This window comes from Hippocampus zosterae, chromosome 2 (assembly GCF_025434085.1).
Source record: "Hippocampus zosterae strain Florida chromosome 2, ASM2543408v3, whole genome shotgun sequence".
Taxonomy (NCBI): Eukaryota; Metazoa; Chordata; class Actinopteri; order Syngnathiformes; family Syngnathidae; genus Hippocampus; species Hippocampus zosterae.
Genome location: NC_067452.1, coordinates 39,816,826 through 39,834,206, shown reverse-complemented (window position 1 = coordinate 39,834,206; position 17,381 = coordinate 39,816,826). Strand labels below are relative to the sequence as shown.

The 17,381-nt window shown below is 49.8% G+C and overlaps 1 protein-coding gene, 1 long non-coding RNA gene and 1 other non-coding gene across 8 annotated transcripts; 2 read left to right on the top strand and 1 right to left on the bottom strand.

The window, feature by feature from the left end:
- The first annotated feature begins 70 nt into the window (after nucleotides 1-70).
- Nucleotides 71-143, top strand: trnam-cau (transfer RNA methionine (anticodon CAU)). The gene has a single exon. It is a non-coding gene; the product is annotated as a tRNA-Met (tRNA).
- Nucleotides 144-707: 564 nt separating this feature from the next.
- Nucleotides 708-6,827, top strand: abtb1 (ankyrin repeat and BTB (POZ) domain containing 1). Of its 6 annotated transcripts, none has more exons than XM_052057796.1 (12): nucleotides 708-972; nucleotides 2,382-2,444; nucleotides 2,533-2,588; nucleotides 2,707-2,851; nucleotides 3,888-4,047; nucleotides 4,131-4,171; nucleotides 4,472-4,593; nucleotides 4,679-4,791; nucleotides 5,521-5,619; nucleotides 5,694-5,861; nucleotides 5,982-6,182; nucleotides 6,432-6,827. In XM_052057796.1, the coding sequence occupies exons 1-12, from the start codon at nucleotides 917-919 to the stop codon at nucleotides 6,636-6,638; spliced, it is 1,431 nt and encodes a 476-aa protein (XP_051913756.1). In that variant the 5' UTR covers nucleotides 708-916; the 3' UTR covers nucleotides 6,639-6,827. The 6 variants fall into 6 exon arrangements, with proteins under 6 accessions (XP_051913756.1, XP_051913755.1, XP_051913758.1 ...); XM_052057795.1 differs by having other exon boundaries at nucleotides 4,131-4,176; nucleotides 4,477-4,593; XM_052057798.1 differs by lacking the exon at nucleotides 6,432-6,827 and adding an exon at nucleotides 6,252-6,419 and having other exon boundaries at nucleotides 4,131-4,176; nucleotides 4,477-4,593.
- LOC127595885 (uncharacterized) lies at nucleotides 4,676-5,449 on the bottom strand. Its single transcript, XR_007961346.1, has 2 exons — nucleotides 5,414-5,449; nucleotides 4,676-4,857 (listed from the first exon to the last, which is right to left on the bottom strand). It is a non-coding gene; the product is annotated as an uncharacterized LOC127595885 (long non-coding RNA).
- Nucleotides 6,828-17,381: the final 10,554 nt, after the last annotated feature.

The window sequence follows — 17,381 nt, the reverse complement described above, 5'->3', positions numbered from 1 at the left end:
TAGGAATCACTAGCTGGATGTTTCGACTTTTGTCTTTATAAAGAATACTTTGTACAATGTCCAACAACAGGCCTCGTTGGCGCAGTAGGCAGCGCGTCAGTCTCATAATCTGAAGGTCGTGAGTTCGAGCCTCACACGGGGCAAGTATTTTCTTTTTCCACAATCTGTTTACTTGCTTCTTGATCGCCGCTTTGAATACTGAATACATTGATTGATTAGTTAATTAGACACGTTGATTATGGCGTGTCACATTAATCGGACAATTTGCTCAAGGCGGCCCCTGCTGGCCAAATTTATTCACTGCCATTATGGCCCTTCAGGTCTGAGAAGGCCAGTAAGCGGGGGGACACCACAACTGGTTGCTAGCCAATCGCAGTGCACACATATTTGTCAAACAACCACTCGCGCTCACACCTCGGGACGATATACAGTATATATCAGCGTTTCCACATTTTTCTGAAAAAAAAAACAGTCTGTATTATGCAGTCCAACTTACACAAAGGTGCGTTTATGTACAGTATATCACTTATTTTGCAAGACTTTATAACACTTTTGGAAAATATTACTGTAAAACCAATCGTATTAAACACACAGAATACTTTAGACAGAATCCGGCAATATGCATTAAAAAAACATTTCTGTCGGCATGAAATACATGAAATGGGAGTTTTCTTTTCGTCGCCTTTCTTGACGACGCGAAGGCAACGCCGCCACGTCACGTGACCCCAGAACGCCTTCCCTTCCAGCAAAACATCGCTGAGCAGAAATCACTTGTCAACAACGGAGCGTCGATCTCAACACAGCACCGCAACTTCCGCGCGAGCAAACTCTCAAAACTCATCCACCTTTCGCCTACCTGTCCAGCAAGACAGGCCGACTCAATGCATTTCAGAGGACCGAAAACACCGAGGGGATCATGGACGGCCACGATTTGTTTAGCTGTTGCAGAAAGGGCGACATTTGTAGCGTCAGGTAAATAAAGATCGTTGACCGGCGTGCTCCCTCCAAGCGACTGATTTGTTCGAACTATTCCTGTAATACTTCGTACTGTATGAGCTTTTGAGCTACAGATGCTACTTAGCGAAACGACGGGTGCTACCGTTAGCCAAGATGAGCTTGTTGGTAACCGAAGCTCGGTCGGCTCAGTTTGCTCATGCAACTCTCGTAGATTCCTGCCGTGAGTGATTTGACGTCATTACACTCCCCCAAACCGATACAGATGTGTGGCATTCTGCACGATAATAAAATATAAATGGAGTAAAACACATCTGTTATCCAAACTAAAGGATGGTAACACCAGTTACCGTCTGCTTTTCTGACCTCACGACCTCCCCCCCGATACGGTACATACTGTACATCTTAAAATTGCCTTTTTTTTTTGCGAAACACCCAATGCTGCATTCGTGCAAGGTAGGCATTCCGACTTCCGACTAGGAAAGATACACTCGAACGCCTCTTTGAGTTGAGAGGTCCCAGTCGAGAAGTCGGGAAGAAAAAGGACCAACGAGGTCAGTATGACGTCACATGGCAAAATCATTTGTAAGATGTTAAACCTATGTTTAGTTTTATTTACTATTATATTAATTCAGTCATTATAAATAACTCAAGGGGATCCGTGCGAACTGTGTGAAAATATGCCGTTATCTCCTTACATGAAGCATTTTGGTGAACCGAATGAAATGTTAACAAGACAGGCTATTCTTTTATTGACATAAATCAAGGTCAGGTTCGCTGGAGGTCAAAATATGTTGCGATGAACCCGAACAAAGCCATCTTTGTCGCTTGCATTCGCCTCCAACGCTTAGCGGTCGAAACTGGGAGAATCCAAGGGGGATCCATCCGATTTCCCAGCTTCCCTGAATGCAGCATAAGGCACACCTGTGCGGTCACTTATCTCATCAGCGAATCGATATGCCACGCCAGTACGTTGGAGGGATTCTTTTTGAGCAATTGACACAGATTTGTGAATGCTATTGAAGAGAAAAAAATAGTTTGTGTACCCGTAAGGGTACATTTCCACATGTGACTTATTTGATTGTAATTAGTGTGTGGCAGACAATGTCGGTGAACTTTGACCTAAATCAGGAAAAGGCTCTCGTGGTCAAGCCACTTGAACTGAGATTCAGTCCCGGTTTCTCTGCAAAAAAAAAACTGGTTCTGCCTGGTTACTCCTGTTTTCTTGAAAGAATGTCATCTGTCTTACAAATTCCGCCTTGGTGTGTGGACACGTTGGAGCACGATTCGATATTTCAACGCATGCCGGCCGGATGATTTTGCCGTGGTCTTTCTGCGAGCTTTATGTTCTTCTTTGTGTTGTGCTCGGTTCGAGTCACGACTTGATGATTCGTCTTATTGTAAGCCGCTGATTTTGTGTCTTCTAGATATCTCGTTGAAGAGCGAGACGTGGACCTCAATGTAAGAGATAATTGGGACAGCAGCCCCTTGTAAGTAGCATGTTTTGGGCTTCACATAAAAAAAAAAAGTACCAAGGATGATTTCCCCTTTCCGACCCGACCTTTTTTTGTCTGCTAGGTATTATGCGTGTCTCTGTGGCCACGAGGAGCTTGTGCAGTACTTGCTGGCAAGTGGTAAGGGCGGGTTGTCAGTCGCGACTGCCCTGCGGGTTTTTAAAAAAAAAAATTTTAAGGGGGGTGGGCGTGACGGAGCATTTCAGAAAGCTGTCCTGTTTTCTCCTTTGACGCGTAGGTGCCAAATGCGAGGCCAACACGTTTGATGGTGAGCGGTGCCTGTACGGCTCGCTGAACGACTCGATCCGACGCCTGCTCAAAGAATACAAGTGTGTCGGTGTTCGCGCCATGAAGCGGCATGATTTTAACTACTTCCTGCACTTGTAAGCTTCCACCTTCAAGTCGTTTGCCCTTTGCATCGGACTGTGCCTTGGCCTTTTGGTCCTCCTGTCTGCAATTCCAACGCCACTCGTAGCAACACGGCGTCGATTTAGTTAGCGAGTTTCGCACACTGGCAGGGTTGTGAGAGTTTTTGATTTTTCCATTCAAGTTGGTTTTTATTTCATTTTACACACACGATCTCTCTCTCTCTCTCACACACACACACACATGAGAAGATCCTACTACAGTGAAACTCCTCTACAACAAAATCATATTTGCAGCAAGAAATTTTTCACAGCAGGGGTTTTTTCACTGTAGCAAATTTGATCTCAGACGCAAGCACACACAAAACGTATATGTGTACTCTCTATTTTTCTTCCAATATTGCATAAATATGAGCATACACTTCATATAGTCAGCGTAGAAAGAAAAAAAGGTGAAAGAAATTGCAAAATGTACAATCAGCATTCACTTTCACTTACATCAATTTCTTGGATCATGTATTGTATTTTGCTTCCTCCATCTTTCATTTTGATCATTTTGACCCCCTCTTCCAGGGTCAGAGCTCTTCTTGTCTTAGCTGCTTGACATGCAAAGGTCCGTTTTAGCAATGCAACCTTCCTGCTGCGTCTGAAACTAACAATAATAAATTAACAAATACTTCCTGGACTACTGCGCATGTGTAAACCAGTGTGGTTGTTGCTGTTGCCGTTTCTGAACGAAGCAGTAGAGATCGCTGTTGGATTAGACTTTTGCGGAAGGCTTGTTTTCATTGTAGTGAATGTCGTCGCGAGGCAAGAGCAGAGAAAAAGATTTCGTACAACGCAACAGGGTTTTTTTTTCGTTGTATGGGGGGCAGGAGAGTGGGAATGGTGTTAATGCATGAAGATTTTTTCACACTAGGGGGTATTTTTGCCCATGTAGGTTTCGTTGTGGAGGAGTTTCACTGTACCAAGGCTGATCTTATCTTAACCTGCTTTAGCGTATGTGGAGAACAGAGCCGTCCGTGTCAGGGTAAAAGATTTGCTCTCTCCTCAGATTGCTGGAGCAGGGCCTGCACAGTGACATCACCTTCGCGGTTCACGGGCAAATGTTCCCGGCTCACCGATGTGTGCTCGCCGCCCTTTCGGAGTACTTTGCCGAAATGTTTGCCACCAAATGGACAAACAAAAGCTTGATCCACCTCAAGCATCCTCTGGTGGGTCCGCCCGATGACGTCGCCCGCTGGGCTCCGAAACGATGGCGCGTGCTGCTAAGCGCATCTTTTGTACCTGCTTTCAGATCAACCCTGCAGCTTTTGGAGCCGTTCTGCAGTATTTATACACGGGTGAGGATATTTTACCGCTACCGATTGTCGAGGCGGCCCGTGTGCATGGGAGGTTTAATGGAACACTCCAGAGTGTGTCTGAGTGTGACTATCTGTGATTGGCTGGCAAGCGGTTCAGGGTGTCCCCGGCCTACTGCCCGAAGACGGCGGGGATGGGCTCCGGTAAACCACTCTATGGCCTCCTTTGCTTGAAAACAATCAATTCCCTCCTGCGGAAGTCATCTCACAGATCACCGAATGGATGATGGCGCCACCCCCCCACCCCCACCCCCCGCCCTAAATCGCCGTCTGATCTTACAGGACGTGCGGATATCGACGTGAGCCTGGTGGACGACTGCAGGCGGCTGGCGAAGCAGTGCAAAATGACGGATCTCATGGAGGAGCTGCGGCTGAAATGCAGGCGGGTGTATGAATTTGGTAAGATGGCGCGTGAGGGGGGGTGGTGGGGGGGGCGGCGTTTTGCAGAGCTCCACTCTCCTTTCGTGTCTTTTTGGCTCCGCAGTGTCCAACAAGCCGGGGATCTGCGTCAAGGTTCTCAGTCTGGAGCCTCTTAGCTGCCAACTCCAGGAGGACATGGCCCAGTTGGCCGACTGCGCTCTGCCCCCTCAGCTCAGAGTAAGGATTGAGGGGCGGGGGGGTGGGGGGGTGGGGCACCGACCAAAATCTCAAACTTCTTCCTGACTAATTAGCATAACCATCCATCCATCCATCTTCTACCGCTTATCCGGGGCCGGGTCGCGGGGGCAACAGCTTTAGCAGGGAAGCCCAGACTTCCCTCTCCCTAGCTACTTCTTCCAGCTCTCCCCGGGGGATCCCGAGTCGTTCCCAGGCAAGCTGGGTGACATAGTCTCTCCAGCGTGTCCTGGGTCTTCCTCGGGGTCTCCTCCCGGTGGGACATGCCCGGAACACCTCACCAGGGAGGCGTTCAGGAGGCATCCGAAACAGATGCCCAAGCCACCTCATCTGGCTCCTCTCGATGTGGAGGAGAAGCGGCTCGACTCGGAGCCGCTCCCGGATGACCGAGCTTCTCACCTTATCTCTAAGGCCGGACACCCTGCGGAGAAAACTCATTTCGGCCGCTTGTACCCGGGATCTCGGTCTTTCGGTCACGACCCACAGCTCGTGACCATAGGTGAGGCTTGGGACGTAGATCGACCGGTAAATTGAGAGCTTCGCCCTTTGGCTCAGCTCCTTCTTCACCACGACAGACCGATACAACGTCCGCATCACAGCAGACGTAATTAGCATAACGTCAAGGCTAAACACTCAAAGCGAGCAAAATGAAGCATTACAAAAAAGGAGACTTCTGGGCAAATGCATCCTTTTGCTGCGGCGTCTGCGCAGGTTGGATTCGGGGCGCTTCCCTTCAACCGGGTGGACCACCTGCACACCTACCCCGACATCTGCTTTCGAGTGGATGGCTACGACTTCTTGTGTCATAAGGTTGGAAAGTTTTGCTGTGGTTGCCGCCGAGCGCCGCCGACCGCCTTTTGTCGTGTGCGGGGGCCTTCCTGCAGGCCTTTTTCTGCGGACGCAGCGATTACTTCAAAGCCCTGCTGGAGGACCACTTCAGCGAGGGAGAGCAGCTTCAGTCCCAGCCCAGCACGCCGGCCATCACGCTGCACAACATCTCCCATCAGATTTTCATCCACGTCATGTACTACATCTACAGCGACGACGCGCAGGTTTGACCTTTAGCTTGAGCGCGCGTCCCATCCCGCGCCGACTTTCATCATCACTAGCGCCATCTCGAATGTCCGCCGATACGCCCTGACCCGCCGAGTGGTTCTCGCCCGCCGTCCCAGCTGACGCAGGAGAACGCGTTTGACGTGCTGTGCGTGGCCGACATGTACCTGCTGCCGGGGCTGAAACGTCTGTGCGGGAAGACCCTGGCCAAGAACATTTGCGAGGACAACGTTCTGTGCGTGTGGAAGACGGCCAAGCTCTTCCGCCTCTCTCGGCTGGAGGATCAGTGCGTCGAGTTCATGGCCAGAATCATCGAGCGGGTGGGTGCTTTTCGGACGCTCGGCATGAGAACGTACTCGAGCTAAGCTTAGTGACGCGATGACCAACAGGTGCGGCGCCGAAGGAGAAGATCCACGTGACACTTCTCCAACCGGGTTGTCGGCGCTTTCTTTTCCGTCGGCCTTTCGCGTGGAGACTTTACGCTTTGTAACCGCGACGATGCCGCGGCAAAAATGGCCGCCGTTTTTGCGATTGACGGCTTTCCCTCGCTGTCGTCTTCTCCGCGGCAGCTGGTGGAGAAGGAGGAGTTTGCCGAGATGGTCAAGGAGGACGCCGCCCTGCTGGAGAAGCGACACGAGACCGACTCGGTCCCGCTGATCGACGACATCCGCTTCCACATCGCCAGCAACGTGCAGACCTACAGTGCCATCGAGGAGGCCAATCAGAAGCTGGGGGCCTTGGAAGAGCTGCTCTTTAGCATCGACATTGACTGCTGAAGGCGCATGAGGAAAAAAAAAACTCGCTTTCTCAAGTCGTAGGCTGCTTTTATGGTACTTTACGGCTTTTCACGGTACATTGTTACATTATTGTAGCCGACCTATTTTTAGTTGTGAGCAAGAATGAGAAGATTGCATGGATTGTCTTACATATGCCGTACTGCCAAGTAAAGTCAGTGGGAAAAGTCTGCACACCCTATTTTATTGCCATTTCTGCGATGTAAAAAAAATATATATATATATATATTTTAAAACTTTTTTTCCCACCATTCATGTGTCCTGTCATTTGTATAACCTAATGGGGGGGGGGGGTAGAGGTCTGTTGGAGTGACGTCCAGTCCCGGATAATAGTTGCCATATTTTGTTGACTTGCTAAGAATGACTTTGCTATTTTTCCATCTTGTCTATATGAGAACAGCTGAACTTTATCTGGGGTTAATCCGAGGTGTTCTAAGTGGGCTGCAACGTTCAAGTTGCTATTGTTTTGCTTTCAAAAAATGATGAAAGTGATTTTGGCTAAGGCAAAAAAAGAAGAAAAAAGCTATTTCAGCCATTTTGAATCTTGTCTCATTTTTGTCACGGGCCTGATTTTAGAGACCGTTTCCCTTGTTATGACTGAAACCATATAAAGAAGTCAAGAATGACGCTTTATTCACCCATTGTTTAAGTTAGCGGTACTGTAATGACGGGTTTGTTAACAAGAAAATGCTTCCAGTATCTCTCTTATGATTACAAATGACAGTTTGAAATTTTGGTTGAGATTTCATCATGAAAATTGACATCTTTGATCTGCTTTCGCGGGCCATAGAAAATGATGTGGCGGGCCAGATCTGGCCCCCGGGCCTTAACTTTGACACCTGTGTCCCTAATGCATTTGATTTAGTACAATGGCCCTCATTTTCTATGGCCCTCGAAAGCAAATCAAACATGTCAACTTCCACGATGTTTGCTAAAATCTCGACCAAAATGTTGTAAGCATTTTCTTGTAACCAAAGCCCTCAATACAGTAACTTAAACGATGGTTGAATAAACTGTTATTCTTGACCTTTTTGATGTCATGATGGCTCTCCAAAAGGAAACGGGAACTCCAATCTGGCCCACGACAAAAACGAGTTTGTCACCCCTGACATAGTCCGTCATGGCATCATCGTGACGGCCTTTCAATCGGACCACATGGGTGAGGTGAATCCTCGGGGAAAAAATGGATGTAGTTCACAGTTGTGCCAACAGACGGCGGCATTTCTTCGCTTTTGGGGAGCCGTCTGTCAGCTGCGGCGCGCTGGCGCTCGTGCCGTAAGACGGCGGTTGCCCAAATAGCCCCCGTCGACGTGTCGAGAATGGCGCGAGGGGACGCGCCATGTTCAAATGACACATTTCAAGGTCGGTCAGATTGGCTTTTGTCGAACATGGTCGCTTGCTGTTATGAGTCGATGCCCCTTCTTAGAATCATTCGGCGTCATGGCAGTAAATGGACGTCAAAGCACAGGCATCATATAACTTCATTTATTGCATCGACGTTACCATGCAAGAGGAAGGCCTTTTCGGTTTATTTTTACTTTCAAGACACCCGTGTGTGTGTGTGTGTGTATAAACGGCTTTCCCCCACTGCCCAGATATGAATTTCTGTTGCATGTCCACCGCTGTGCCGAATAATATTACGCAATGACAAGTTCCATGTGTTTTGAGAAAAACACAACTGAAGCCCATCCCAGCCGTCTTCAGGCAGTAGGCCGGGGGACACCCTGAACCGCTTGCAAGCCCATCGCAGGGCACACACAGACAAACAACCATGCACGCCCACACTCACACTTATGGACACTTGAGAGTGTTCAATCAGCCCTCCAAGCATGTTTTTGGAAGGTGGGAGGAAACCGGAGTACCCGGAAAAAAGCCACGTGGGCACGGAGAGAAGATGCTAACACCACGCAGGAAGGCCGCAGCCACACCGAGAGGCGGACGTGCTCACCACTCGTCCACCGAGCCGCCCCTGAATTAAACCCCCAGCCCCCCCCAAAAAAAAAATCTGGTGGGGGGGGGGGTTGCATTTTTAAAGAAAAAAAAAAAAGAAAAAAAATGTTGGTCTTATTTGTCAAAACTATCAGTATCAACCTGCATTTGCCAAGAACTGGGCATGCGACTAACCAAGTGAAGGGACCTCAGGCAGCTGAAAGGATTCCGAAGCGACGTGGAATTCTGCTCGACAGAAAAGTTGATCAGCCCTTTTTGATTTGAAATTCTTTGTACATTTCAAAGCATAAAAAATTGAAATGAATCACATTTTGTGTCACGGCAACACTTTGTCCAACATAGCAGCCGGTTCGCGGTACAGGTGCTAGCTTAGCACTGTTAGCGCTGCTTGCTCTCTTGTATTTGGTTAGATCGAGACAGGTGCACTTTTCGGATCCTTTTCAGTAAAGGAGTCACATCTGCTTTGTCGTTGTTGTTGTTCTAAAGCAGGGGTGTCCAAACTTTTTGCCAAGGGGGCCAGATTTTATGTGGTAAAATGTCGGGGGGCCGACCTTGGCTGACATTCTTTACATTGAACAACAATATTGTTCAACAAATTTGAGTAAGCCAGTCTGTTTCACATTTCCATTTTTATTTTAATTTCAACAATCTTAAGAATTTCTTTTGGTTCATTTGAAACAGGAATTTGAAATATGAACACGGAGTGATGTCTTGTTAACTCGTGAGTGATGCCCTCTAGTGTCTAAATGCTATTACTCATTTAGTGAATGCTATTACTCATTTAGCCACTAGAGGGAAGCAGTACTCTATGAAACATCACTCACCAGTCTACGAGACCTCATTCAATGCAACACGTGTTCCATTGTGCCCAACCTGCGGGCCAGACGGCACTGATTTTATGACGGGGGCCGAGGCCCGGATGAAATTCGACCCCGGGCCAGATTTGGCCCGCGGGCCGGACTTTGGACATGCCTGTTCTAAACACAAGTATCCGTTCTTCTACGTCACCAAAGTACAGAGTGTGAGTACTTTGACTCCATCCCAATTCGATTGACTGATAGCGACTTGAATGATTTTGTTGCTTCTGTCGTCCACCTCCAGACCGTCGCATTCATTTCGAGTCCAATTTGCTATGAAGCCTCCAATGAAACAACGTCGACCTACCTGAAGAATGTTCTTTGTGATGGTGCGAACGCTCGGAGATTAGTCATTTGTTTATACTGTAAAGCTGTCCGCTATGTCCCGGACAGAGGATGTACAACGTCCGCTTGCGTCCCTGCGAAAAGCCGAGTCAGTTCGTCAGGGGATTTGTACGAGAGAGAGAAAGAGAGAGAGAGCTAAAGCCGCGCTGAGCCAAAGACTGAGCTGAAAAGCTAGCTTCCACTCCATTTTCTAACGCTCCGCGCAGTGCCATGAGAACCGTACGGCCGCGAGATGTATGGACGTTTTATTGTGTGGGTGCAACCGATTAAGCAAGACGGGAAGTCCGGTATTTTATTTGGCTTTCCTTGTGGCGTCGTGTTGTTCGGGGCCGGCTGTTACGTAAGAAGTGGCACCGTATAGAGCGCACGTAGCGCGCTGGAACAAGGCAGCCGCCAAGGCGATCTCTTTATAGGATTGTGTGGGGGGGTGTGGGGGGGGGTGGGGGCTGGGCAGACGTCGCCGTCCAAAGTAATGGCCGCGCTCAAGATGCCCTTAGAAACAGAGCCAACGTCACAAAGCCCCCCCCACACCCCCCACCTTCTTCCGAGTCAACGTGTCACCTCACTATACCTGGTTTGAAACGTGGCTTTTATTTGGGTGTTCGCACCTTGCGTGTCTTCCACCATTTGGAAGGCGTCGGCACTCGAGGGCCCCCCCCCGGGACATTTTTCAAGTCTTCATCCTCAACTCTTCCTTAGAAACAGAGCCAACGTCACAACCCCCCCCTCCCCCAACCCCCCACCTTCTTCCGAGTCAACGTGTCACCTCAGTATACCTGGTTTGAAGCGTGGCTTTTATTCGGGTGTTCGCACCTTGCGTGTCTTCCACCATTTGTAAGGCGTCGGCACTCGAGGGCCCCCCCCCCGGGACATTTTTCAAGTCTTCATCCTCAACTCTTACGGTCCGAGCTCATCGAGCAGGAATTCTGTTTATCTTCCCGCTGTGTGTGTGTGTAGGTGTGTGTGACAGGCCCACGCTTACACTTAACATAGCCGCGGTAATATGGGATTAAGTCTTACGTACGCCCTGCGAGTATTAGCTGGCGGGACACGGGCGAGGAAGCGGGCGGCGCGCATATTAGTTGGCTTTGACGGCACGCTCTCTGCTTAAAAGCCTTCCGTGCAGGAGAGCGCGTTGTTCGTCGCTAGCCTCCCGCTTCACCGTGACCGCATGTTTCCGTTCGTCGCTAGCCTCCCGCTTCACCGTGACCGCACGTAGCCGTTCGTCTTTTATTTCCCCGTTTTCTACGTTCCGAAAAAAAGATAACTTTGAAAGCGATAACTATGACGATATTCTTTATTGGCGATAAGTCACGCTAGGGAGCGAGCATCCGCGGCTGACGTCGACTAGCTTACGCGGCTAATGCTAGCTCGCTGTTACTCAAGCGACTATTTGTTCCACGAGTGACATGACAGGAGCGGTCGCTAGGCGTTGATCGCGCGTGATTGCGAACGAGCGTCTTTTACAATTTGGAATCGTGCGAGTCGGACGCAGGCGGGGGCCCTTCCCGCACGTGAGCGGATCGAGAAACAAATGGTTCACGCATTAAACGTGCGGCGGCAAACTTTTCTGCTGATTCCTTTCCACGTGCCGCGTAGAAATGATTCTACGCGTCAATCATCGAACTTGTTGACACCCGCCAGCAGGTTAAAGAGTAATAAAAGCAGCCCCATGCGCAATTTTGGGAGCATTTGAGGTGACGGCTCCTGTTATGTTGCAAATTAAATGGACACTTTAGTTGAGGAATCAAGATTAAAACAAAAAAAAAAAAAATACGGTTTTCGACCAGAATCCGTTCCGGAAGGCTGTTCAAAAACCGATTTGTCGGAAAACCGAAACCACACGTTTAAAAAATAATACTAATTATTGAACACGTCTGCTCGCAATGGAACGCTACACGAGGAAGCGTCACTTCCTTATATATGGAAAGTGGGAGGAGTCAAGTGGCGCGTTCAAGTGCGCTCAGTTTGCTCCAGAACCGATTTTCGACCGTCAATTTTTGGTCGAGAACGTAGACGTCCGAAAACCGAAGTTTGACCGTATTTGAATTGGTTCGAGACGGCCCCGGCGGTCCAGTGGTTAGCGCGTCGACCTCACAGCGCAGAGGTCGCGCGTTCGATCCTGGATCCGGCCCTCCCTGCGGGAACTTTTCATGTTCTGCTTGGGTTTTCTCCGGGTACTCCGCTTTTCTTCCACGTTCCAAAAACACGTGCAGCAGGCTGATTGAAGACTCGAAATTGTCCCGGCACGTTGATTCGCACCCGACGGGGACTTGGACGATCTTCACAGAGGATCTTCGTCTCTCCGTCTTTCTTTGTGCGTCGTAAGCGAGAAAGAAAAGAAAAAAAAGAGAGATTGAAATTTGGAAGCTAGCTGGCCTTGACTTTTTCTTTTTCTCTGGCTCATTTGACTTCAGCTACTCGCTATTCAAGCTTTGTGTTTGTCGCCCAATGGTGAGAGCGCTCACTTTGAGCGTTTGCCTCCCTCGGGGGGGTCCCCAGAAAGCCTTTACGACGCCTTTCTATTGCCGGGGTGACACTGAAAGAGCCGAAATCCCGCTTTTCTTTTTATTGGCGGCGGTAAATCGAAGAGACGAGTCGACGGTGCCTTCCGAGGCGAGTCACGCGCGCTCCGCAAAAGAGACGAACCGTGTGCAGCCTTCAAAACGCTTCCGGCGAATCATTTCCACGTGCTGCGTCGGTAGATCATCGAGCCCGTCTTGGCTGAAAGATTAAACAGTAATCACAATCGGTGAGCATTTACGACTTGATGTCCGGAATCGCCGCCTGTCGGGCCGTTAAAGTTTAAAAACGAGAAGAAAAAACCAAAAAAGCGTTCTGACACATCTTTGATCATTTGCGGGCTGTCGTACAAAAGTGACACGAGGACGGGTGAAATTTCGACCGAGCACGCTGTGAGTGGCACCTTCGTGAATTCATTCATTCATTCATTCATCTTCCGAGCCGCTTGATCCTCACTAGGGTCGCGGGGGGTGCTGGAGCCTATCCCAGCTGTCTTCGGGCAGTAGGTGGGGGGGACACCCTGAACCGCTTGCCAGCCAATCGCAGAGCACACAGAGACGAACAACCATCCACGCTCACAACCATTCGAACTCACACTCACACCTAGGGACAATTTAGAGTGTTCAATCAGCCTGCCACGCATGTTTTTGGAATGTGGGAGGAAACCGGAGCACCCGGAGAAAACCCACGCAGGCCCAGGGAGAACATGCAAACTCCATACAGGGAGGCCGCAGCTGGAATCGAACCCGGTACCTTCTGCACTGTGAAGCCGACGTGCTAACCACTGGGCTACCGGGCCGCCCACCTTCGTGAATTCGACCACCAAAAAGCCACAAACCGACAAAAAACAAAACCCAAATCTTCAAATATTCCATTTCGGGTTTCCACGAGAAACGGGAGAAAATGGCGGAAGAAATCCTGGAAAAACGGGCAAATTCCTAAATATGAAAAATAAAAACATCTGTCATTGGGCAGTAGGCGGGGCCAACACCCCGAAACTGGTCGCCAGCCAATTGTCGCCAGCCAATTGCACGCGTAGGACAACAACCATTCGCGCTCACATTCACACCATGGGACAATTTCAAGCGTTCCATGAACCTAGCGTGCATTTTTTTGGAATGTGGGAGGAGAGCGGACTACCCGGAGAAAAGCCACGCAGGCGCGGGGAGAACCATTGAATGAAAGAGCAGAATTTGCCCATTTCCCGATTAAATATAGGCGGGAAGCCGAGAGCGGCTGCTGTCAGTCGGAGGGTCCACACCGCACCCACACACACACCCGCACCCACGCATGAACTGACACAGGCATCCCCGTACGGTTCTTGGAAAGATCTTCTGATCGTTTTTTTTTTCCAATCTGGAACATGAGACTTGATTTTGAGTCGGACTGTTTTGGTGCCTTTGTCTCCTTTCCCCGGTTGATCAGAGGTGTCGGGTAAAGCCATATACCTTTTTTTTAAAATTTTATTTTGAAAAAGAGAGATTCGAATGAACTTGACCTGAACATTGTTCTGTTCTTCTCGCTATTTTTGGTTGCTTTGAAAACGAATACTTCAACTCAGGTCAGAATCCAACCACGGACGCGGACTTGCCCACGAGAGAGTCCACGTTGTCGAGCGCCGTCATGCTTCGCTTTGTGACCACCAGGTGGCACTGTAGGGCTCCGCCTGCAGTTGCACACCTGTTGGTCATTAGCTCGTCGGCTGTTTCAAAGGACTCCCGGCACGAGCGACCGCTCGCTTGTCGGCTCGTTCTTTGTTTCTTTCAGTCAGGTTTCGGTTTTCGTGGTTTTGCTTTGCTGCTTTGGATTCCTTTTTTTTTTTTTTTCAGGACAGTTGTTTTGTTGAGGATTTCGTTGTCTCTGTGTTTTGAATCCAATGTGCCAAGTGCACCCCGGCTCCTCCCTCCTGCGCCTGCTTTTTGGGGTCCACCACTACAAGCACAATGATGATTCGCTTTTCTTTTTTTGGGGGGGGGGGCGACTCGGCTCGTCAGGTGCGCTCGTGGCGTCTGTCGCTTTAAGAGGCTGAAGCTGGTGATTTTCCACTCAAAGCGCGATTAAGGCAAAGCGGCTCCCACGAGCGTCATGCTCACGCGGGAAAATTGCCTTCATTCTTTCAATCAACGTTGAGCGACGTCAACTTCGCCCCCCCCACCCCCACCCCGACCCCCCCGCCATCGACGCCGACAGGTAAATCCGCGGAACGGCAGACGCGTGACGAGGAATGCTTTTTGGGGGATGCTCGTGGACGACAAGATGCGCTCGAAAAACAACAACAACAACAAGAGCTTTGGCCGTTCAAGCTTTCTCGTTCTCGTTCACGTGAGAGGCTGAGAACGCGAGGTCGCTGCTGCTCGGCGTGCATTTGTTTTGGAGCGTTAATTGATTGGTCACTCAGCCAATGACGGACCGGATGGACGGATTGTCTGCGATTGATTGATTTCGACAACAACTCCATCACACGCGCTCACCCCAAAATTGTGAAGCGCCAATGTTCGACCTCACGCCACGCATTTTAAAAGATGCGTGGCATCATTTCGTGTTGGATGTGGTCGGTGAAGATCGGGGGGTGGGGGGGGGGGGGGCGGCCTCGTTTCTTCCAGCCAAAGGAACATTTGCTTCAATGACAACTACCCAAAATTTTCCTTTCTTGCAAGAGCTGATTTTCTTCCAAATCTCTTGACATCATCACTCGCTACGGCGCCGGTGTCAAACTCGCGGCCCGGGGGCCAGATCTGGCCCGCCACGTCTTTTTATGTGGCCCGCGAAAGCAAATCAAACGCGTCGACTTCCGTCATCCTTTCTAAAATGTCCACCGCAATTTTGAATTCTCACGTGTGATAAAGTAAGAGATATATGCAAAGCATTTTTTTGTTTCCAAACCCCCTCATGTGTCATGATTCGGTTTGGGGACCAACGGGTGGCACTGTAGAGCTCCCCTGGCAGCTGCACACCTGTTGGCCATAGGTAATCAGGCCTATAAAAGGACTCTTGCCCGCACACTCAGTGTCGGGTCATTGTTGCTTTTGCTACTGTCATGTTTGTTTGAGTCATGCTTTGGTTGCTGTTTTTGTTTGCCGTTTTTGTTTGCTACTTTGGACTTTGTTTGTTTAGGATTTAGTTTTCTGTGTTTTATCAATACACATCTTCAAATACACCCTGCTCCTCTCACCTGCCTGCTTTTTGTGGTCCACCACCACCATGCAACGTGACATCATGATAGTCACTTAAACAATACTTGAACCGTTGTTGTTGACTTCTGTCTACGGTTTCAGTCACGACGGCCCTCCAAGTCAAACGGTAACGGCACCAAAAAAATGAGTTTGACACCTTTGACGCTTTGACTTGGATTTGTTCTTGGTTTTACTGTTTGGTGCTTTCTATCGTTTTTATTACTGATTTGTTTTGCTGTTTATTGTGCACGTTAAATTGCTAATTGCTAATTGCATTGTTTTCCATCACGACTGGACTTTAATCCCCCCCTCAATGACAATTAAATCACCGTTGCAGTTTTTTCTGTTCTTTTCAATTCCATTTTTATATTTCCTCTCCACGAATCATCCGTGAACGTGAAGCGATCTCGCTTCAAATCGTTTGGACAGTGACCGCGAAAACGTTACATAACGAATGTAGTTCGCGGAGCGTGACGTGGGCCAAAAATGCCTGGGATCCCGTCGTCATGTCAGAGGGGCCCCCGGCGCGCGTGAGAAGCGGGACGCTACTTGTCGTCGAGGACCCTCTTCATCGCTCATTGATTGTCGCGCGCCCCCCAATGCGGACTCCCACTCGAAGCATCGAGCGGCGTCAAAACAGACGGGGGGGGGGGGGGGGGAATAAAAACGGCATCCACGTTTCCTTATTAGGCTCTGTTATAGGCTCATGGCGGACTTGTTTACAGTGCACAGAAGATAAAGCACGCGGCGTGGCACAATGGAGGACAAGGACTCAAAGTGGCCCGCATACCAGAACCGCCGCAACACCTTTGCGGATAGCGACGACAAAAAAAATATGTTGCGGGCGGGTGGGGGGAGGGGGGGGGGGGCGGCGACCCTCTGACAGAGCGTGCCGGCGATTGTTTTGGTGAAACGGAAATTTTAGAGGACGCGGCTCGGATAAGACTTGGAGTGCGGCGGCAAAGAGTCGCTAACGGCGAGTGTTTGTTTCATCGGCGAGTGAACGCGTGCGACAATCAGCTTGACGAAGCCCAACAAGTCCGCTTCGTCCGGATCCTAACGTGGGACCCGAACCAGATCGCTTGGTGTCTAGCGCAGTGGGCGCCAACCTTTGTGCGTGACGTTGGAGGACCGGCAACCGCATCACCGCTTTCATCTGCCGGCTAGTTGTGGGCTACTAAGCTAGGCAGGCTGTGCAAATGGCGGGGGTGCTACTTGTCGAAATGATTCACCGGGATTCTTGTCCCGCCCCGTGTCGGGCGACATCGCTCGCACGACGGCTTCCTCCTCGCGGTCGCCAGGGCAGGCGCTTCTCTTGTCCAAATGGCTTCGTCTTTGGAAGTCGTCGGCCACGCGTTTAGCTAGCCGTTTAGCTAGCCGTTAAGCTAGCCGTTTAGTTAGCCAACCGTAGGAGGGGAAGTCCGATGGGCGAGAGTCACGCGCGTTTCGGTACCGGTCCGCCGACCGGTGGTTGGGGGTGGGGGGTGGGGGGCGTGGTCTCACCCAAGTACTTCTGTAAAGTTAATTCTTTGACCAAAATAATACGCAGTATGTGTGTTTTTGTGAGCGCTCTGGGAGGCATCCCATGAAAACGACCTGATCACAGTGAACCAATGACACAAGCGAGGAAGCCATTTTGTGACCGAATCGTTTCCTGAGTCGGGGGTCGAAATCTGTCGTCCTCATCACAATCGCTCGTCAGCGTGAAAACGTCACAAAATAATCAACGAGTGTTGAGGTCGGTTGTTGGTGGCCATACACACTAGTTTCATTCATTTAAAAAAAGAAGGGGGAGGGGGATGTGCTATAGAAATATCTAACTAGTGTGTGTAATTAATGTCAAAGCCCCCCCGCCAAAAAAATGGTTTTACCACGTA

Coding starts and splice junctions, on each gene's coding strand:
- abtb1 (XM_052057796.1), top strand. CDS start 917: ATGGACGGCCACGATTTGTTTAGCTGTTGCAGAAAGGGCGACATTTGT. Junction 2,589..2,706: donor GCAGTACTTGCTGGCAAGTG/GTAAGGGCGGGT, acceptor TTTGACGCGTAG/GTGCCAAATGCGAGGCCAAC. Junction 2,852..3,887: donor TTTAACTACTTCCTGCACTT/GTAAGCTTCCAC, acceptor CTCTCTCCTCAG/ATTGCTGGAGCAGGGCCTGC.